Below are 22,470 nucleotides of genomic sequence, written 5' to 3' on the forward strand. Positions count from 1 at the left end.
GTCGCAGTGTGGATTTTGTTCATGATCAGCTATTATATTCCAAATTCCCAATCCAGCCATACTTCAAACTTGCTTTCAAGTGAATATGCTTTCTGTTCACCCTCACTTCTGCAAATATGACACAAGTTTCTAAGTCTGAAGGTATTTAGAAAATATTCCCAGATTCAATGCTAGAGGTAGGACTGTGTAGTTTAAAAGTATAGGATCAGTAGCACAGATTTTTTTTTTCCCAATTCTACTCCTAACTTAACAGCAGGGTTTATTTTCCATTGCTTTGGCGTTTAATCTTGCCTTGCATAGTCCTTTACCTTTGGATGCTCCCAGACAAACCATTGAATGTATGAGTTTCGCTTGTTAATATGTACCAAAACCTCAGTCCCATAACTAAAAAGCAAACTACTGTTCCATGTGAAAGTGGTGTTTAAAAACAGGATGTTTGTGACCATCTTCCTTTTTTATTTCAAAACAGATAAACAAAACTGAATATTTTAAAACTGCTTTAGATTACTTTTTAACAAGCAGTCTTTGCTTGGAAAGTCAGGTTATGCTGTGGGTGCACAGGTACTGTGACTTCCTAGAATTTTATTTCTTTTTACTAAATACTTCAAAGGGGTTCTCTTCATACTGTGTTTGTAGGGTGTCAAAAGACTTTCATCTGTCAATTATTGATGAGTTCTTAAACTAGATACTCTGGCTCTTACTACTTCTGCTTTAATGATTAAACTGTTTTCTGTGGGAGTCTCTTGGCTCCTCAGAGAACCTTTACAACAGCGGTTAGCCGCAACTGAAGTGTTTTCAGTATGAGTAAACATGTACCTGGTCTTCCACTGCCTTTATTGGTAGTAGACTTCAAGGCTTTTATCATTTAACTGAAGTTGTCTGGAAACTTTATAAATGGGATATTAAACCAAAAAGTGTTATGTATATGTTTTTTATTATTTTACAGACAAACTTTGACTTATTTTCATGAGGTACAAAGTGGTCTTAAAAGTAGTTTTTCCTGAAATTTAAAAAGTAGTTAAAAAAGTTTTTGTATTTATTTTTTTCTTAATTTGGGCCACCAGTATTGGAAATAGCTAATCTGTTCTAGCACCTAGCACAATTTATCAACAAAACTTGTATGTTAAATTATTTTAGGAGAAGTTATTGACATAGCTTTAGTTGTAGTTAACAACAGTCCAACTCACCAATATACATTTACTATTTTAATCTAATTCAGAAGTTACTCAGAGGTCTATGTGCGGACTAATGTGCATGATAAATTACATGGGTTCAGCATAAGGACTGTAAATCAGCCTAGAAAGATCAGCCAGTTAAATTTCTGTAATAATTCTTTCTTTGCAGTTCCTATAAAAGCTGTATTTCAATAAAACTTGCTTCCAACAGCCTTCTCGGAAATAGACACTGTTAAATATGGCACCGGAGTGTCTTCTTGAGTGCACTTTTTTCATTGGCTACAACTTTCTCAAAGAAATAAATTGTTAGATTTTCTACTGACTGAAGCCACAGTGTGAATAACATACTTTAAAACTGTTCAAGAAGGTGAATTACTTGAATGTCGTCTTAAACCAGTGTGCAAGATAGCACTTCATTTCAAAAGTGTTGACAGTACCCTTACTAATTCTATCCTTTTGTTAGAAAATTTCCCCTTGATCTTCCACGCTTCTGCTCTGTGCTTGAAACTTGCTGCCTCTTCCCATTTTGACTTTTGAACTAGTGGCCAGCAGAAAGAAAAGTATCAGAGGGCTCCCTGCACCCTATGTCTCTGTTCAGACAGGGGGACGGTGGTCTACTCTGGTCTACTTTGGCAACCTGTCCCTCATCAGCCCCTATTATGTGCCTCTATATCAGCCTCTATTATGTGACCAACTGCAAGTGTCCCAAACCTGTTAACATATTGGTCTTGTCTTACGTCTGGTTTTGTGACCAGGGATATGTATTTATCTCACATGACATAGACCTATTGTATAATAAAGCATTTATATAGTTAGTTGTTTTTTCTGGTATAGCGCTACGTCTCTACAGAGTTTTAATAGAAAAAATGTTAAGTGGGGTGCTAATATCTTTCTGATGACTAGGGAGAGGAATTGGATGTTTTAAGTTCTTGAAATCATGTGGTAATTCTACAATATATTTGAATGATTTTAGTATTTTGAATTGGTTTGTATATTTCAAAGAAATATTTGGATTGTAGCAGCTCCACTTAAGATTTAACATTGTGTTGTGGTATTTGTAGATAGATAATGTCAGCTTTTCAGAATGAGCAAGATTTGTCTGCATAAGAACAGCCTGTAGAAGAAAATTACAGTGAATGAAAATGGGAGCATGAAGTCATGCAGTTGTACAAATACGTCTCTAAGTGCTTATACATTTATTTTGTGAATTGAATACTGTTGATAGCATCTGCATCTGTCTTGGCAGAATTTAATCTGCAGCTGAAAAGAGTACTAGTCTCTCTTCCTGTTATGTAAATAACTGTAAATATTTCCCTTTAAATTTAATCTCAGTTAGTAAAAGCTACCAAGCCTTTACAAAACTCAAAGCAAGTTTTTGCTTTTCTGTGAATTTGTTTTTTGTTTGGGCTGCTGCAACAATGCCACTTCTTTGTACGAAAAAGTATCTGCCATGTTATGTGTCTTACTCAATTAACTCTGAAGTTTTCTTACCCATAAGACACCTGAAGAAAGTCTTATTCACGTTTCATGTAGACACTTGCAAAATTCCATGAATTATGGGTAGCTGCGTAGTCTGTCCACAGCAGTTTTCAGTCTTATCTTTTGACCTCGCGTTTAACACTAGTAGTTAGTTCAGTTATCTAGTGCACCACTGCTGAAATGAGAATTTTGAGTGTGTTTAACTCATTAGAAAACTTTTATTCATATTACTCTTCAGAGCAATTGCTATGCAGTATGCATTCCCAAAACTTTACCACTGGCATATTTTGAACTTAGTATATTATTTTGTGTACAATGACCACAGTATGTCATCTTGACTACTTGGTGCCATCATTGTGTCTGTAAATACCGGCTTGATGTAGCCTGAAGCAGGTATTGGATGCAGTTTCTATCTGGAACAATTTGTAAAGCTATTTTCCCTAAAGGATGGTAGTGCAAGATGCTAGGCAATGTTTTGGGCACATTGAATCTCAACCTGATGTCTGACTATTTACAGGAAGTTTAAAAGAGTTTTGAAATTTTGAGTTACTGGTTTCTGTGTGTGGCTTTTTTCATGTCAGTAGCACCTCAATTGCTCCTGGTCTCAAGGTGGGACAATTAATTTATTTCTGGACTTCAGTGTTTTGGTTGTTCTTTTTAGGCTGTGCCTCTTGCTGTCCCCAGCAGCACCTTGGAGACAGCAGTGGCTTGTTGTCAGTTTTCAGTGATGCGGTTGGTCACCATCGGCTATTCAGGTGTTTCCAGTTCAGTTTGACACTGTATTTGTTAAGAGTTTCTTCTGAATGGAAGACGGCAGGTGGAATATTGAGCTGTCATAGCAGAAGAGCACACTCAGCTCTTCAGGAGCCTGAAACCAGTCCTTGTTATAAATTTTAATCAATTTTTGGTACAGTGTGTCACACATTCTTGTGGCAGTCATCTTGAATCACATTTCTATCAAGCAGTCCTTTTAATGGTAATTTAATTGAACCATCTTTTCTTTTGTGCAGTATTTTTGTCTTGATCAGGGTTTTAATTCTACAAACATCTTGTTAATATGTCTAGCTACTTATCAGTCACTCTGTCAACTGTTCTGTTACATTATATAGTTGTAATCTGAACTTCAGGTTTTTGAGGCATTCAATGCATTGCTTTAGTTTGTGGTATCTAGCAAAACAGAAGACGCTGTAAGCAGGATTTTATTGTGTTATGCAAAATGCTTAATCTGCTGTTCAGATTTACTGTACCAATTTTCTAATAGTTTGGATAGAACAAAAATAACTGCTGTATAATGGAAATTTGTACAACTCTGAAGGAGGAGTGTTTCTGCAAGGCACTGTACTTGCTGAGAGCTCAGAATAAACTGAAATAACAGTAAGAATGTACAGTTGCAATGCGACAGCTGCTACACTTGTTCAATGTGCAAAATGTAGTGAATGGAAACACCATTGTTTTAGTGAGGAGACTTAAAATATTCTTTGAGGAATAATCTACAGGAATGGTTTTCTTCATCTGTCTTCATATTTTTGGTTTGTGTTTGCATTGATATACTGCTTTTGCTTTAACCTTTCATATAAGGAAGTAATTTATTCTGTAAGATAAACTTCTCGGTGCTGGATTTGATGTAATAAACATTAGTGTGAAGTTATTTCCTCATATGTAAGAAAGAATTATTTTTTTCTACATGCCATCAAAATCTAAAAAAGGTATTTAAAAGCCAACGTACAGGGAGATAGTAAGATACAGAGTAATCTTCAAAGTCCAATTTTCAGGAATATCCTCAAAATAAGAGTAGCACCTGATAAATAGTATATTTGACTTGAATGAATGGTTGGTTTGGTTTTTTTTTTTTGCTAAGTATTTACTTGGAAAAGATGAAACCGAAAGGTACTTTGCACTTTCCATAAAATGTGAGCAGCTCCTCTGAGAATAAACTGAATGCATGATTTTGGTTTATAGTGATTCCTCTCATTTCAGAAGTTGGGGAACAGACTGGTGAGGTAGGTTACTCCAGCTCTCCAGCAGAAGCACCTCCAAGCAAGTCTCCATCAATGCCATCCCTAAACCAGACCTGGCCAGAATTGAATCAGAGCAGTGAGGTTAGCACTTTTGAGTTATTTCATTGCCAGTCAATAATTAAATTGTGTGTGCATCCATAGTTCATCATAAGTGAACTGTTGATTACAAATTGTGAAAAAGTTAGCAGGACAATAGACACAGGAAAGTTCTACATGTGTTAAATTGTAAAAAAGGTAATGTTTTCCTTCTCACTTTTCTGTCTCATTGTGAGATGAGCTACTGTTTAAAATGTTGTCACTAATGGTAATTAGGCTTTATATTAATCACAAAATGATCTCATGGTATTTATTGGAAAAGTTGAATTAATTTCTGTGGGTGTTTTTTTTCATTTAGGATGGGGTTTTGGTATTTTTACCTCTGAAGGGCTATTATAGGCAACGCTTTTGCAAAACTTCAAAATAAGTTTCTGTCAGATCTGGACACTGAGACTGATTTCTAGATGTGATTTTTACCTTGAAATATAAAATATCTCACCAGTAATGTAGAGAAGTCATAGCTCTGGGTTTGTTTCAGAAGCAAAGACTCAAATTTGAATCTGAAGCCAACCATTGGCTAAATATATTTAAATTTTAAATTTTTGCTGTTATGTACTTATGCTTTATCTTTCTTTACCATATGTATTTGCTGTATAAACAGTGTTATATAGTAAAGCTGTATTTTGTTAGAATTTGAAACTGAAGTTACCAAACAGGATATTAATATTTTTTTTCACCACAAATGCCCCTTGTTTAAAAAGCCTGTAAGAGATTGATTCCTAGAGTTTTTCATGTTACTCTGTTTTGACATTTTTGCCTTTGACTTAGAATAAACCAGTATTTTATTCTAAGAGCGGCTTCAGAGACTCAAATGAGTTCCTGATTGCAACCATACTACAAATATGATGTAGCCTTATTTTTTGTTATAAAGGGGGGGAAAGGGGAAAAGTATTGAAATTATTTTTGGAAAACTCTTTTCATTTAATAATCTGAGAGACTCAAGAAGAATCTAAAACTTGTTTTAACATCTAAGATAGTACTGTCAATAGCTGAGTATTATCTTACCCACTTCTCTTACTGAAAGAGCTCTTTGTGGCTTTCTTCTTTCTTTATTACACTTCAAGTGAATAGAAGATTGGTAGTAAAAGATTTAGACAAGCCAAAGGAGAGTCAGTATGAAACAGAAAATAAGCAAATTTTTAGGATTAAAGTTAGGAACGGAGGAAATTTTCTTCCTCTCAGGTGGAAGGACTTTGTGAAGTCTGCTGTTCATCTTAAGAGCAAATGCCAGCCTCACATTGATGTTCTTACCAAATAAAAAACGTAGGAAGTGATTTAGTGATTCTTAGGTGTTGTACTTGAGTGACTCTTAGACTGCTGGTAGGAAGCTATGTTTTAGGAGGGAGGTGAGCAGATATTCACTTGTTGCTAACTAGCTGTAAATGTCTGCAACTGTATTAAAATTTGCATTGATACATTCCCTCATGTTTGCAATAAAGATTTAATAAATTAATGATTTGTTAAGCTACATTGTAATTGAACAGATTCCTTCAGTCAGTATCCAATGCAACTTAAACCAATTGAATAAGGTAATTGCAGTGGTGGAACAAAGTTAATGACAATTCTCTGTCAGCCAAAATCTTGTCTTACAAAACTGACTTTGTCCATTCAGATAGGTAATGTGGTATTTTTCTTCTGAAAATCTACTAAAACTTTAAGAGGTTTGGAAAAGTTCTTGTACTAAATATACTACCAGATACTAACTATACTAAAATGAGTTGAACAATTATTAAATGTTAAGAGTTTTATGTTCTAACACAAAGGATTTTCTTATTTTTCAGCTATATTGCTTGCTTCTCGCTCCTCAGCATTTTCTTCTCAGCATGAGTCAGGTCAAAGTCCTCAAGGTTTTAATGCCATGAAAAAACTTCTGGTATTACTGCAGGCACCAGTCTAATTGTTTCCTCTTTGAATCTCTTAAAACTGTCATCAGCAAATGAATTGCATGAAAAAGTTATGCATCTTTGGATCATTTGCCTTTCCAGGCAGATTCATCCCCATTAGTTTCAAAACTGTTACTCTGTTTTTTCTAGCTCATAGTTGATTTTTAAATTCCAGTTGTTAGGCTCAGCTACTGTAAGCTCACAAGTATGGACCAAGATATCAGTCTCAAACCTCAAAATAAAGAGCACCATGACAATCCACCTAACTCTGGATACTACATGCTTCACACCCTCATCTCTTCACTCATCACTCCTTTCTCACTTCAAACATCTTTTTCATCCAGTCTCAAGGCTGAGCACTAGGTTCTGAGAGCTTTAAAAAAATTGAAAAACCTACTAAATTCTTCATATGGTCATACTAGTTCTGACACAGATACGGAGATTTGCTCTTGAGTTCACAACAGTTTCACCTTGTTTCAAATGTCTTGGTGGTTTTTTTTAGTAATGGTTCAGGTTTCTGTGAGTTTTAGTTTCTAGCAATTAACCTTTTGAAAGTATTTTTGAAATATTTTTGCAAGTCCAGAAAAGTATTTTAGTTTCAGCTAGTAGGAGTTTTATCCTAGCGAATCGGTTGTATTGTCAGTGCTCTTAAACCTTCCACAGGATTCAAGATGCAATCCAGTAGATCCTTAATACATGTAGCTTTCTATTAACCAGGGATTTATCAGTAAATAGCTTCCAGTAATATTTCAGGATGGAGCACAAATAGCATATTCCCAAGAGCAGTCAGAAGGTGTTGGTGTTCGTTTGTGTGTGCCCAGCTAGGGAACCTGAGGACAAGTAATAAATGTCCTGCGGTTTGGCTTCAGGGGAGTAAATAAGAGATAAATTCAGCATCCTCTCTAAAAAAAATAATATTTTAGCATTGATCTGAACTATAACACAGATGCTGTACGCCTTTATGGAAGTTTTGAAAAATTAAGAAACCGTATTTCTGTAATCAAATGGTCCGTTTGCCAGTCTCATTAGTAACTTTGAAGCCATTGGGCAAACTGAGTTTAAAAGGATAGTAGTGGTAGTCCTAAAATAAATATTAATGCATGTTTCATTAAAATGAGCAGGAAGAGGCCAAATCAGGGGAGAGGCTGGCAGAACTTGGCCAGTTTCTGACTTGGTAAAAATTGGATCACTTAACAGTGTAGCTCCAAACTACTTGCAGTGTGGCCCCTTCATGAAGGAGTGGAGTGGGAGACACGGAGGTGAACTGTTTAATACAAGGAATGGACAGAGCAGTTAATAAGGGAAACCATACATCCTTACTAAAAAGGCTTCATTAGATTCTGTCCATGAAGAGGGTAGTTTTATGTGTACAAAACAAAAAAATAAAAACAACAAAAAAAAACCACAACCAAAACCACAAAACCAGGAAAAAACCCACTCCTCAAAAAAAAAAATATGAACACTATCCCATAATCTTTGCCTTAATTTAAAGTTTGAAATGAGGAAATAAGGCTCTGTCTCTGCAAGGAGCAGCACCGTGCATTAAAGCACTTAAAAGTTTAGTTAATATTTTTCTGAATTTAATTTGTGCTGATCGAAAACAGTTATTTAGGAATTTCCATAAAGAGTTATTTTGGAAATAACTGTTTTAGACTAGGTTTACCTAACAGACTATTCATTAAATATAGATTGGTGTAGAGGAGAATGTGGAAGGAGGTTGACTAACACCATATAGTTTGTCCTGTATCTTCTAGAGTCATTTACGTTTATTTGCCTATAGAGATGGGACAAGAATTTTGACAAACTTTCTGAGCACTAAAAATTTTGTATTTGTAATTTTTATTGTAGTGTTTGGAACTTGGTTAATATTTACTTGTTGTTTTACCAAAATATAACAAATTTAGCATTCCTGTTGTGATTTGTGATCTTGTTTCTGGATCACAGGCTAATTTTATGTACTTTGGTACTTTGTTGATCTGGTTGTGGCTGTACTTGACTTAATAAGCATGAGGACTCTTGACAACCATATATTGATGCAGCATGCCTATATCTTACAAAATTGTTCAGAGACTGATTTATTTGCTTTTAGCAATCAACAGTGTTTTTGAATTTAATTCTTTGTCTTGACAGTGATTTGGACTTGTAAAAATACTCTTTTACAGCATAGAATCACTTCTCAGGGGTTGCACTGGCAAGCTGAACTGGTGTAATTGGAGTACTCTGCTCAGTGTTGATTTGTCTGGGATTTTGTAAGAAAATCGGCATTTACAAAAGTTTGAAACTCAGTAGCTACAAAGCTGAAGAACCTTTCTGTGGACTTTATAATTACACGCACAATATGTGGCACTGATTTTTATCTCTACAGTATTTGAATGGCTTAACCGGTTTTTTCACTTGTATGATTTGCATTGGCAAACATGAAATCTGAAGGTACTTCTGTGGTGACTGTGCACCTGTATCTTCATTATGGGATGTGACTGTAAAGATTAATATTGGCAGATAACAAACTTGGTCGCACAACAATCTCAGACTGAAATAGAAATACTTAATGTGTATTAGTGTCCAAGTCGAGCACTGTCCAGTGCAAATATAGTACTTTCCAGTGCAACCCCTATGCTAAATCTCCTCAGTGATCTTTTACTCCCATCTTTTTCATCATGCTGACTTCTCTCCTCTGTCTGTTCAGCAGTGGGAGACATTTAGCGAACGCTCTTCAAGCTCACAAACTCTGACCCAATTTGATTCTAACATTGCACCAGCTGATCCTGTAAGTCAATCACTTAGCTTGCTTGTTTGAAATTAATTTTATTAACACTGAATTTCCATTCATTGTATTTAGCTGTTAATGCATGATTCCATGGACTGCTTTTTGGGGAATGGTGGCAGGCTTCTTAATTTTTGTACCTATTTTAGGAATTTAAATTTTCTAGTACTGCTCATGTTTAATATCTGAGTGCAAAGAATGCTTTTTTCCCTTGATTTTGATATAATACAACACTGCTATCAAAATCTGTATTACACGAAGTATTTAAATGTAATGGTTTTTTCAAAATATTTATAAGTCAACACAAGGGCCGCTCCCAGTGATAAACCGGTCTTGCTTTAGATTTTTGGCTTCAGTGTTCTGTTTTTTTCGAGTTGCAGAGCTTGATTTGCACAAACTCTTAGGACTTGACAATGCCAACTTCACTGAAAAAACTACTGGGCTTTAATGGGTGTGGTATTTCATATTCTGAAGGTTTTCACCAAGCTCCTTTTATTAATAAGGCTTTTAGTATTTCTGCAGCTAAACCTATATGTTTCTAATGCTTTACTCGGTGAGGAGTGCTCTGGAACATTATGTAGATAAATATCTTGCCAAGTTTGGCAGCCAGAAATTCACTACAGTGTTTCAAGTTCTGCTGGTTTTAAACTTCATAGCATGTGACATTGAAGCATTTTTGAAATGCATTAAATTATTTCAGTATTTAGCTGCTGTTTTCATCCTGCTTTTCTTACAAATTAGCACTGTTAGTGTCCATTTCAATTTAATTAATTGCAGTATTAGTGTCCGTTTGATCATATAAAATATATAATAGGTGTACATAATACGCATTTAAATGCTTTTCGTATTAAAAAGGTCGCTTCTGAAAAGATATAATACATAAATATACATGTATTTTAAGTACATCAGTGCTCCACTCTGAGTTAACACTGATATTTATGTGGAAATAGTATTTCTAGATGGTGGAAGCTAGAATTCAATCTGCACTGTTCTCTGTGCTCAGAATTGCCCTTAGTAAACATTAAAAACAAATGAAAAAGTCATACTTAAAGTGAAAACCAGTGAAAGTGAAACCCTTTTCACCTGAGAGAGATTTTTTTTTTGTTTAAATGTACTGTATTTTTATGTTTTAATGAACTAAACATGATGGAAATCCGTTTATAGTTGTTTCTTACTGTATATAATTGCTTGACAGTAAAGAGCTATTACTGTCTTGTCTCCACAATACTGTTACAAATAAACAGTAGTTTATTTTTACACATAATTATAAATGACAGAAATCTGAAGTTTGAAACTTTTTTCCCATACATTGTTAACCTAGAAATTAGAAACAGTAATGATATATGGAAAACTCATATATAGCCATATATATTTGTGTGTGTGTGCATAAACAGAAATTCAACAGAAATGCAGAAAAAATACTGGGAGATCACATTCTTGAGTTGTTTTCTTACAGTGCTTGTAGTTGTGAGAAATTTTAAAGAATGGTGAGCATCTTTACTCCTTGCTAAGGTAACAGACTTTGGGAGCAGGTACTTCAGGGTCTTTATTTGCATATGAAAATAAGTACAAATGACAGCAAATTTTCAGTGTCAGTGTGCAGACTTGTAATTTTAGCAGTCTCAACAGTGATGCATAGGACTGATTTATCGAACAACTGCTTTTCCAAAGGAGAGAATCCGCTTTCTTGAGCAGTTGTTAATAACTGACTATAGAGTAAATTCATAGACCAGTTCTTTTCTCTTTTTGGTGGAAAAGCAGTTGCTTTGAAGGTAAAAAAAGTGGAATGAGTTAAAACAGCACATTCATCCCCTGATATGGGAACATAATTTGCCTGTTGTAAGTGAAAGTTGGTAACATGTTAAGTTGTTTTGTGTAAAATTAGATTCATTATCTGAATTATGAATTAATATGCTATACAAAAATATATTTAAGATCTTTGCATGATAATCCCATTGCAGGGGGAAAAAAGGCAATATATTTTAAAGCCATAACTATTCCTAAAAGCCTAGTGCAATAAGAATGTTTGAGCTGCAACTAGAAAGTGGTTTTAAAAAGTTTGTATTTGCAACAAGAGTAGTGCAAGTCATTTTAATAGTTTCTAAAACTGCTTAATGTAAATTATTCTTGATGACATTGATCTACTTGAGTAGGCAGAGCAGATTAAATTTCTGATAGAAGGGTAGTTTTGAAACTTCTTGTTGTTTCTAGGGTCAGAATATAATCTGGGAATTTTTTTTTTCTGCTCTCATTGTTCCACCCATTCATATATTCTGAATATAAATGACGGGAAAAAAAAAAAACAAAACTCAGACAGGTATGTCCATGTTTTTAGGTAACGAACAAACTTTTGAACAAATGTAGAAGCTTTGAGATTTTTTTAAGCTATCTATGTGGTTATCTACAGAAACATTGCTAGTGCCCTTTTTAAGTAGTATGCTAGGTTACACCTTAAAAGTTGTTACAGAACCTTCAGCTTATAGAGCTTTGGTTTTATGGGTATATTCAATTCCCTGGAACTGTGTATAAGATAAAACTATTAAATTCTGCTTAGAAATTACATTTCGTATGGTGTCAGTGACTCTAATAGAGCAATTTAAAACTAGATTACATCAGTTAACTCTAATCTCCTCCACAGGACACTGCAATTGTGCACCCAGTTCCCATAAGAATGACTCCAAGCAAAATCCACATGCAGGAAATGGAGCTTAAAAGAACTGGAAGTGGTAGGATATTTTCTCTTGCTAACAAGGAAAGTTTTGTAAAATTAGTTAGTTTTGCTTCCTTAGACGTGCTGACTTTTTTTTCTTCTCCTTAGGTGAATATATCTGGAGTTGTAACTAGCATAATTAATGAGATTTGCTGAGTTAAGAATTAGAGTAAAGATTAAGTAAAGATTTCTCAGTGTTAAGAGCTGGGAATAGAAGTAACGCTGTTACAATGTAAAACTTCAAAGCTAAAATAATTCATACACCAAAAGTGTTAAAATACGACAACTTTAGTCTTGAGTGCAGCACTTCAGATAAGGGCAGAAAACTAATGTAAATCTTTGGCATCAGAAGTAAAGGCTGGTTCAAATACTTTTGTTTATTTAGACTTGTTTGTCTGTCTAGATCATGCCAACCCTACTAGCCCACTACTTGTGAAACCACCTGATCTCCCAGAAGAAAACAAAATGAGTTCATCTGTAAAATTTACATCTGGAAATACAGTTAGTAAGTATCAAAGTACTTTCTGATCTCATTTTTTATGTTACACAAAATGTAGATCTCATACATTCTTCAATGAATGAAAACTTCCTAGATAAGGTAAGTTTCTCTCATTTTAGAGCTTCTGCTTAGAGACATTTCTGATATGAAGTGTATATTAAAAGTAGTAATTTTAAAAGTTCTACTGTTGTCACTGGAGATGTTTTCCTGCCATATGTGTTCAAAAAAGTTCGTTTTTGTCAGCTCTTTTCCATCTTCCTGTTTTCTCTTTTGATCTTAGGATGGGAAGTTGAAATTATGGGAAGTGGAATTGACGAAGTAGCATTTGATGCTACTTCCTCAGAACCATGTCACAACAGGTTTTCTGAAGAGTGAAAACCTGTTGACCACAAAATTTTCAGGCAATTCTCATCTGGTTTAGCTACTAAGAAAATGCGTTAGACTTCTAGATTTCTTTAAGTACAGCTTTTCAACTGGTTATTTACTGAAAACCAAAATGGCTTTTAAGAGAGTCTCCTGTGTCAAAACATTTTGCATTATTTTGATTTGATTAGTCTACTTGTCTAATATTGAGAAAGGTCCCAGATTAAATGCAGCCTGATGGAGTCTGTTTCTGAGATATTTTTTTTTTGTTTTATTTAAACTGGGAACTTTTCTTCAGTAAAAATAATGTTTGAAGAACTCATTTTTTTGTCCTTTGCATTATTAAGATAGTAGTATTTTAGTTGGTTTGTAATACAGGAATAATTTAGAAAGTGCCTCTTTGTGTTTTGTTTTTCTCATGAACTCTGTTTCAGTGGCACTCTTTGTTCTGAGCAATGTCTTGAGCCTGTCTGTCTTTTTCTTTTCAAGCAGAGTTCTGTTTTTACTAGGTAGTCTTCTGATGAAAAAGAAAGAATGAGCAAACATGGTCTTTTAGTGGAGAAGCTGCTACTATATGCAGGATCTAAATTCTGAGAGCCCTTCTGTACCCTGTTTTCCTTGTCTGAGTATAGCTAAACCTTTGATAAAGGGCCTGTAACTGTATTTATACCAAAAAGTATTCTTCCCTCAGAGGAAGAATGTAGTGAAATAAAACAAACCTCATTGCAATGTAACATAAAGTCACCCTTTCCTTTTTCCGTCTTCTAAGGTTGGTGACAATCCTTCAGCACTTCTAAAATCAAGCATGTCCTACTCCTTGGTGTGGTTTTTTTTTTTCTTGGATGTCCCTTAACTCTTGTTGGCTAGATGGTTGAAGTGCTAGAATGTCAAGTGTTTAAAAATTATTGCTTATGAAACTTATATTTTGTATTTTAGATATAACATTATTGTCATTGTTTATTCTTCAGTACATCCCAGTAGTAACTGACAACTCATGGTATTGGGCAAGGGCGTTTGGTTTGTATTGGATCCTTCAATTATTCAGACTCAAGATTTTTGAATCCTGGCCAGATGATATCTTACAGGGAAACAATACAAGGACATAAACATTTTTAAAAATAAAAATTGGGTATTTGAAATCATATATTATCTGTATCTGTTAGAGTATATTAATGATGCGAAACAAATATGAAACTTTGTACTTTTTTTTTTACCAGCAGATGGTTACAGCAGTTCGGACTCCTATGCTTCAGATCCAGAGCAAATTGGAAGCACTGTAACGCGGCAACGGTTAGTAGAGTAGCAACTGCAAAAAAAATAAATAAAAGGTGTTTAAAGAAGCCTGTTCTGAGCCTTCTGGTTGTTTGACAACTAGGTTGTAAAATGATGGCTAAATAGATTCTTAACTTTAACACTCAGGAATCTGGAGGCAGTCTGTTTTCTAATGCGTTAACAATGTATTCCATTCCTATTAATGTGTAAAGTGAAAATTCAAAAAATAATGTAGTCTAAAAAGCTGTTTGATGTTGGCCAATCAAATGAAACTCCACATTCGCTCAGAAATCTTAATAAAGACTTTCTCCTTAAACTCAAGGGAATGTAGGCACAGGAGATCTTGATGTTACTTGAAACCAATTTTTTTTATTTTTAAAAATGTCCATTAGGCATTAATGGAGAAGGACCTTGTGACTTTGTAGCATAAAAGAATAAAACATAGATTAGAAATATCATGGCAGTAACTCAATCTCCTTTAATAATGGACTTTTATAAAATGAAGGGCAGTCACAGACCCAACATAAATTAAGGGATTGGAGGAAAGCTATGCAAGCACATAACCAACAACTGTATCATTTGACATAAAAGAATGTGCTGTACTAGCTGGTGCTAATTGTTCCCATTAAATCTGCCTGAATAGGATTAAAAACCAGCTACGCCATTAACCAACTTACAATCAGTTTTGGAGGTAAGTTGCAAAACAAAAATAATTAGGGTGACTTCAATAGCAGAGAAAGATTTGCAATTGCCTCTTAGTACAGCAGCTTGAAAATTTCTTTCCTCCGTTTTTACTTAATGGCAAACTTGATTGTCCTGATTCTATGTGTGGTTTTGCCCTATCAACATGATGGTTTCGACATGTTCTTTTCATCTCTGATCTTGGGTTGGGTTCTTTTACTGAACTTGTGTAGATGAGTGAAGCTTTCTGATGAGTTGGCGCTTTACAGCACAGGTAGCTTCTGTCCAGATCTGGCAGTTCTGGCAGTGTCCACCCAGGAAGTTTTTCTCTCACGTCTGCTTTTACTTCCTTCCACTGATAATCTCTTCTACCAATTGCAACTTTATCCATAGAGATGGCATTGTCCTTAATGCTACCATTAGTCCAGAGTACTTCTTCTATTTTCAAAAAGCGAAAACTGGCAAGGCTATGTCAGATAATGATACTTCAGGAATGTCCTTAAACCACTTTCTCCCTTTTTTAATCCTAGTTGTGGCTTTTATACTAGACGAGCTAGAGGGATGACCCTAGGAGTCAGTGTAATTAGACTTGTATTTCATCACTTGGAGAGTTATATACCATTACAGAAGCATTGAGCTGGAGAGTATATTAAGAAAGCAGATTTTCTGTCTGGACTTACACATTCAGGAATTCTAGGGTTTATGTGAAACTTAAGTACCTCTTACCTCTCCTAGTTTTATATCTTATGATAGTTATAGAAGAATATTACAGAAGTCAGTCGTAGAAAAGATTTTATCACGCATTCATGAGTTGAATAAAAGAGTAGCTGTATTCATGTCAGTGATTCAGTAAATATGTCTTGCTAAAATTGGACTAGTTATGAAGTTTCTGCAAGCTGTTTTTAAATGGAAGCTGCAGAAAAATTCTGCATACAGTGAATCCCACTTAAATGGCTCTTAGTGCAGTACTTATCCTTCTGTCCTTTCTGAATGTGCGCTCGATGCGCTTACAACAGGTGTCCACTAGATGGTGATCCTACCTAAGAATGAGTTCAAATTTCTGAAGATGCTACCAAGTATACAGATTTGGAAAATTTTAGGCAGCGAATTAAATAACTGTCTTGTACACTGAGATACTCCTTAAGCTTGGTATCCATGGAGGCAGGTCCAACAGAAACTTAATATTCTTCTTCAATGACATTGAACTTAACCCATTTAAAACCTAAGTAGGATGTTGACTACATGCACTTTGCAAATTATAGTGACTACCATCTGGGTGGAATTACCATATTTAGGATTCTCTGTTCCTGAACTATGATTATTTTGGGATGTGTGTCAAGCTATTGGTTTCCAAAAGATAAATTACTTGTGGTAATGTAAGAATAATCTGGATAATGGGTGTTTAAATAAATAGAAACATAAAACCAATGTGAAATCAATGAATACCAGAAGGTTTACAACTGATCTTGCAGTCTTCAAAATCAGTGGCGATCAGGCTCTTTTCCATCTGTCAAACCTTATTTTCTAATTGTATACCCTTAAGAACTTTAGAATTTTAGTTCTGTTGTAGCCACCTAAAATCACTACAGAAGCTTATATGTTTTGCAGATCACATTCAGGAACATCTCCAGATAATGCTGCACCACCGCCACCCCCTCCAAGGCCTCATCCTTCTCATTCTCGATCATCGTCTTTGGATATGAACAGATCCTTTTCAGTTACACCAGGTATACTGTGTTCCTAGTGTTTTTCAGTACATATATTCCTCAAGCAGACAATTTGGTTTTCCTCTGAAGAGATTTAGAGTGTGTTTTTAAAATGCTGCTTCTGAATGAAAAAGCTGAAAATGTTGTTACTCTTCCTGTTTGTATTAAAACTTATAGTCCACTTTGCTTAAACAGATCATTTAGAAGTAAATTCTGAATGCTGGCATTGTGGTGCTTTGGGTGAATGTGGGAAGCAAAGTTGGGAAATAACATTTTGGTAGGGCACCCACATGCAATGAATTGCATCTGCCAGGAAATTTTCAAGAGGAGTTCTTTGGTATCAGGTGTATTAGAGACAGGTGTTAAGTATTTAACTTCAGAGGGCACTTCTGATGCTCTGCTTAATGTTTTTTTTGTATATCTTTTTTTTTTTAAGTACTTGTCAGTACTTTTCAATTCAGGATCACAAAGTATGAGAAAATGTTGAGTTTATAATGAGGGTAAAAGAAGAAAAGGACTAAGATCAGAAAAGTATGACCATGTCTGTACTTTGAGCTGGAACAAATTGCAAGGCCCATGTTCTGGTTCTTTGTTTTGTCTGTTCATAAATTTGAAAGGAGATGACATTACAATTATGGTCCTCAATATGACAGGTTAGTATGTAGGCAAAATGCAAGATTTCTTCATGTTGACAAGTCAAAAAAATAGATAGCACTGTAATGTCAAGAGTAATAATTCTGGCCAAACTCAGTGCCTCTTTTACAGGACAGCAACAGGCTGGAGTTGTTGCCTATCCCCCTGCAGTGCCTCCAAGACCACAGCCTTCACAGGTGATGTTGTCGCTTTTGGAAAATCATACTCTAACTCGATGCATCATTTTTATCTAACTCTGAATTTTACCTTATCTCTAAAATGAGTAGTATTGCTTGGTAATTTTTTGAAACTGCCAGGATGTGAACGATGGCAAAACCTAGACTATAGCCAAGTATTAGCCTTTGCTGAATAAAGAATTGTTTCTGGTGGAACCATGGGAAGGGATTAAAGTAGAGATTGAGGAGGCATGAGTGGCTCTGGAGCTCTGAGTTGTAGGAGAGAGAGGAAAGTTACGCTTCCACATTTCTTTCCCTGTGTAGCTAATAGGCTGTAACACAGACCGTGAGAGCAATCTTTTGAAGTTTTGCAAAATAGGTGTTTGTCTTCCGTCCACGTCTGGCACAGGGTATAGTTTTACATAACATGCCTGCTCCCATAAGGAGTGATCCCATTTCTTCCTTTGTCACAGGCTTGGTGATCTTTGCAGTCCTGGTCTGAGTCAATTCAATGAGCTGATTTGGTAGAAAACAAATCCTGTGAAAATTGTTTTTTCCTTTGTCTCAGCCATCTGAATCCTTCAATTGCTGTGCAGGTCTGAAATGGGACAGATAAAATTGCTTTTCAGTTTTTTAGCAGCAGCTACTTGTTAGAACCTGAGTTACCAGAAGCTGAAGTCAGTCAATGGATCCAGAAATCATCTGCAAAGGAGGGTACAATGACAGACATACTCCGTACAGTGTGATCACATAAGCCTGTTTCCCTATGGAACTGGACTAAAAATCTATATCAAGCCTGACAGAGCCAAGCTGGACTGTTACAGCAGAAACATCTACTGTCCAATGAGTCTAGATAGTCCTACAGTGCATCCATCTTTGGTGTCATTCTCTGGATAATAGCACATATGATTGAACTTCCTTTTCCCTTAAATATTTCTGGTTTTATAAATACAGATTGGCGTGTGTGTTTGGGTGTTGGATGAGGTGCAGTTTGTCCTACTGACAGAATGTAAATCTTTGCCTACTAAAAAGGCAAATATCTTTAACATTGTCACAAACTGCTGCTTGGTGAGATTCTTTGCATGAGATGACGGTCGTAAGAACAACATCACTAAATATTTTTGTTGTTTTATTTGCAGGGTGCAGGTCCTCATGTGCATCGCCCAGTAGATGCTGAAGGTCTAATAGCTCATACTAGTACCTCACCTCAACAAATACCAGAACAGCCAAATTTTGCAGACTTCAGCCAGTTTGAGGCATTTGCTGTTTCAGGTGTAAACAAAGAGGAAGAAGATGAAATTGAAACGCACTCAGAAGTCTTGCAGGTGAGCAGAAGTGAAGGTCTTAGTGGTGGTATTACACAATTGACATAATAAGACTTTGGTAAAGCCTACTTCTGCTGTTTTCAGGTGGGTTTTTTTATGGTGTCCCAATCCACTGCGACAAGGCAATTACTTTACACGCTGCTACACTTATTTAGTAATTGCCAAACAGCTAAGCAGAAGAAACTTTTGTTCTCAGTTCTTGATTGTAATTCAAAAGATTTCGTACTTAATAGCATATATGTGCACAAACATAATTGTATTGGTGCATTTAAGTTGTAGCACAGGCAAAATTTCTCTGCTCGCTCTTGCCAGCCTTCCAAATGACTTACTGGCAAGTTTTAAAGTGGTCTGTTGAGATGACTGTCAAGTATTGTAAACATCTGCTAAAACTTCATTAATTTGGTTTTGTTCAAAGCCATTGGACAAACAGCTAAAGTGAATAGAGCTCTGGCATCCTCATATAATAGATCATTACGATGTTTACAAAACCATGTTTCCTACTATAGACACTGGACTTAAAAGTTTGGAAGCCTCAGGGTTTATTCCTATTAATGTCATAATAGTTTACTGCTATTTTATTAATTACTTCATGTTTTCCTTTCATAATTTGTAGCCTTCATCCAGATTGCAAGTTCTCTGGGGCACTTCATCATCCTCAGTTGCAAAAGTACCTGTGGTGCTTTGAAGTTCTCACAACTATCACCAGCATGTTCTTGCTTCCTTTAATCAGGAAGGTCAATGACGTAGAACCATTTAAGCACTCTCTATATACCTCATTGCAAAATCAGCTATGTTAGCTTAAGCTGCCACTGAAAACTGCTTAAGTTAAGCTTGCTGATTGTTTTGCGTTGAGGTGGATGGGGAACGGTCTCATTGTGTTCCATTGGAGGGATTAACCTTTGGCAGTAACAGATAATGGTGGTAATGTAATAGCAGAAATAGCTGTAGCAGTTTATCATCAGGCCACAGCCTCTTTTGTACTATACAGTGACACATAATGTTGGAGGTTTGACTTTATTCAGAGGTCTTCCAACATCTGGAGTACAATCCTTGAGAGCAGAGTATTTTCAAGTAACTATTTTGTCCTTTTTTTCATAGTGATTTTAGATTCTGTATTGAATCTTAATTTCTGTATGAAGAGATGGGTCTGACTATTTATTCTGGAAGTACAGCTTTTTACTTATGTGCCTTCTCTGCAAGCTGCTCCCAGGCCAAAACAGTGTTTGTGATGAAGATAGTTTTAGATGGTTTTGCTCCAAAGCAGGTGGTGGTGTTGTATTCCAGCTTGTGCTTATAAAGAAGACTTGAACCTGGAATTTTAGGTGTTAACTGTATTCATGTATCAGAAAAACAACATACTTGTATTTATTTCAACTGTTGCTGAACGAAATACCTGTTAAGAAGTAGTTTTCTAAATATAGTTTATATCCCCTTAGGTTGAAAAGCCCTCTGATTCTGCAAGTTCTCATAGAGGTGCCAAAGCAGATGGAAGAGTTGAAGACAAAGCACCTGCTAATGTCCCCACTAGTGCGGTATGCAAAGTGCACTTGGAAGGAGAGCGCAGTTGTCTGATACATGTGAAATTATATGTCTGTTTTGATTTGCAACAGCAATTGTATACGCATCCACTTGAACCCAGTTTTCTTAGGTCCAATATGTGCTTGAAATAGGCACGTGTGTGGTGAAGTTTTGCATCAGAAGGTGTTCATGATTAGCTTTATTATCGAGATAGAAAATTAAGATACTTGTAAGCGTTCAAAATTATGAAACAGAGCAAAACTTTTAGTGCAGAACTTGGTTAACGGCTTTTTTCTTAATGACACGACACATAATTACTGGGGGGGGAAGCATGCTCTGAAATGTTGTGTATTTGCAGTTATCAGTTGTACCATGGTGTTTCTGCTTGCACGGTTCTTTGTCAGTGTGTAGCAGCTTACTGCCCTTTCACCAGGGTGTAGGATAAGTTGTTTTTTTTCCAGACCATATAAGAATGCAGCTAGATGTCCATTGAAAAATATCTGATGGGTTGTAAATTCAGTTAGCCCAGTAACTGGCTTTAAGAATATGTAACACAAACAAATTTCCAGATTGTAATCCAAGTAAAATGGAGTTCCTGAGAATTAACAGGCTGTTTTCCCCTTCAGGGTAAAGGCACTACCCCACTTGCTCCACCACCAAAGCCTGTTCGCAGAAGATTAAAATCAGAAGATGAGCTAAGACCTGAAGCTGAGGAACATACACAGAAAACAGGTGTCATAGCTGCTGTTCTTGCTTCACAGCCATCTATTCCTAGGTAACCCAAGAAGTGTATAAATACATCTGTTACTGGAAAGTTTACGTTTAAACAGCATACACGCTTTCTGTTCTAGGAGTTGCAAACAATTTCTGTGTGTTTTGAATTAGATTAATTTAACAGTTTAAAGGTTTTTGTTTTTTAAACGAGATCATCCTGAAGCCTCTACTACTGGGAGACCTTTTAGAGATATTGAACTGTGGAGTGTGAACTCTTTTTAACTTCTGCAAGTATGTTGGAAATAAGCGGTGGAAGTATTAAGGTGTAGTGATTAACTTTAAATAACGGTCACTGCGAACAGTCCAAAATGTGTAGTCTTTGTGTCCTAGCGTGAGATTAGACTGTTACGTTGCCCTTTGAGGTAAATGAATGTGGTATGGTGTGTTGGGACTTCAGAAAATTGATTATGACAAGTATTTCAAAATGTGTTGCTTGCTGTTTCTTTGAAACCAAGTATGTGTGGCTTCCATGCGAACAAGGTTAATCAAGCCAGGCAGAAGAGGGAAAATTAATAATGTAACAAGTTAAAAAAATTTGAAAAGAGGATTATTCTCATTTAAAAAAGAGGAACTGTAAATGAGCGATTCAGCTAAGTGACAAAATGACTTATTACAATACTTTAATATATTCTCAGATCAGTGGGGAAAGACAAGAAGGCAATTCAGGCATCAATCAGACGTAACAAGGAAACCAACACTGTTTTGGCCAGACTGAATAGTGAACTGCAGCAGCAACTAAAGGTAATTCCATAATCTTTGTCTAAGAGAAGAGCCTGAGAGGGCAAGATGTTAGTAATGCACAGTAACAGGCATCTCTGCAAACCAATGATATGTATAGTAGAGGATATTGATATAAAATATTTAGTTGTTTTTGTAGATCACTGAATATACCTTTTTGTGGCAAGCTTTGTGAAATTACATAGGACGCTTTTACTACAACAAACACATTTTTCAATGTATTGATTTGCTTTCAGCTACACAAAAATAGAAAAGCCAAAATCTTAACTTAATGTTAGTAATTTGAGGTAGCTGTTGTCATCATGGGATACCTTAAAAGCAGTATTGAGAAGAGCAGCTGAAGTGGCTTGCTTTTTTCTGAAGGAACAAGAAAACCTTCAAGTCTTAGTAAAATTACAGATATTTTTAAACAAATATAATAATCTGGAATGCAAAAATTGCCGCTTAATAAGAACAATAGTCATTTGTTCATTTAGGTCAGCTATTACTGTTTTGGATTTATCTGTAGGCACCATCTTAACATCTTTCTCTGGCTATCTTAGCTTTTACCTCTGTAATATTTCAGACTTTTTTTGAAAATATTATAGTTGGCTTTGCAGCTGGTTACAACTGTTTGGCTTTGGGTGATTTGAAAGATATGAAGGAAATACTAAATGGCTT

General features: G+C 35.6%; 1 protein-coding gene across 14 annotated transcripts in view; it reads left to right on the forward strand.

The window, feature by feature from the left end:
* The window catches only part of REPS1 (RALBP1 associated Eps domain containing 1), a 65,607-nt gene that overhangs the window by 39,506 nt on the left and 3,631 nt on the right, over nt 1-22,470 (forward strand). For 2 of the 14 annotated variants that reach the window (XM_054194216.1, XM_054194224.1), the window contains 11 exons: nt 4,614-4,753; nt 9,338-9,418; nt 12,054-12,141; nt 12,529-12,630; nt 14,205-14,277; nt 16,549-16,667; nt 17,412-17,476; nt 18,595-18,780; nt 20,217-20,312; nt 20,925-21,073; nt 21,708-21,813. In XM_054194216.1, the coding sequence (XP_054050191.1) occupies nt 4,614-4,753; nt 9,338-9,418; nt 12,054-12,141; nt 12,529-12,630; nt 14,205-14,277; nt 16,549-16,667; nt 17,412-17,476; nt 18,595-18,780; nt 20,217-20,312; nt 20,925-21,073; nt 21,708-21,813 (1,205 nt within the window). The remainder of the gene's footprint in view (nt 1-4,613; nt 4,754-9,337; nt 9,419-12,053; nt 12,142-12,528; nt 12,631-14,204; nt 14,278-16,548; nt 16,668-17,411; nt 17,477-18,594; nt 18,781-20,216; nt 20,313-20,924; nt 21,074-21,707; nt 21,814-22,470) is intronic. The other 12 variants (XM_054194219.1, XM_054194226.1, XM_054194220.1 and 9 more) reach the window with 9 other exon arrangements.

The sequence above is a fragment of the Rissa tridactyla genome, chromosome 3 (genome assembly GCF_028500815.1).
Source record: "Rissa tridactyla isolate bRisTri1 chromosome 3, bRisTri1.patW.cur.20221130, whole genome shotgun sequence".
NCBI classification, from domain to species: Eukaryota; Metazoa; Chordata; class Aves; order Charadriiformes; family Laridae; genus Rissa; species Rissa tridactyla.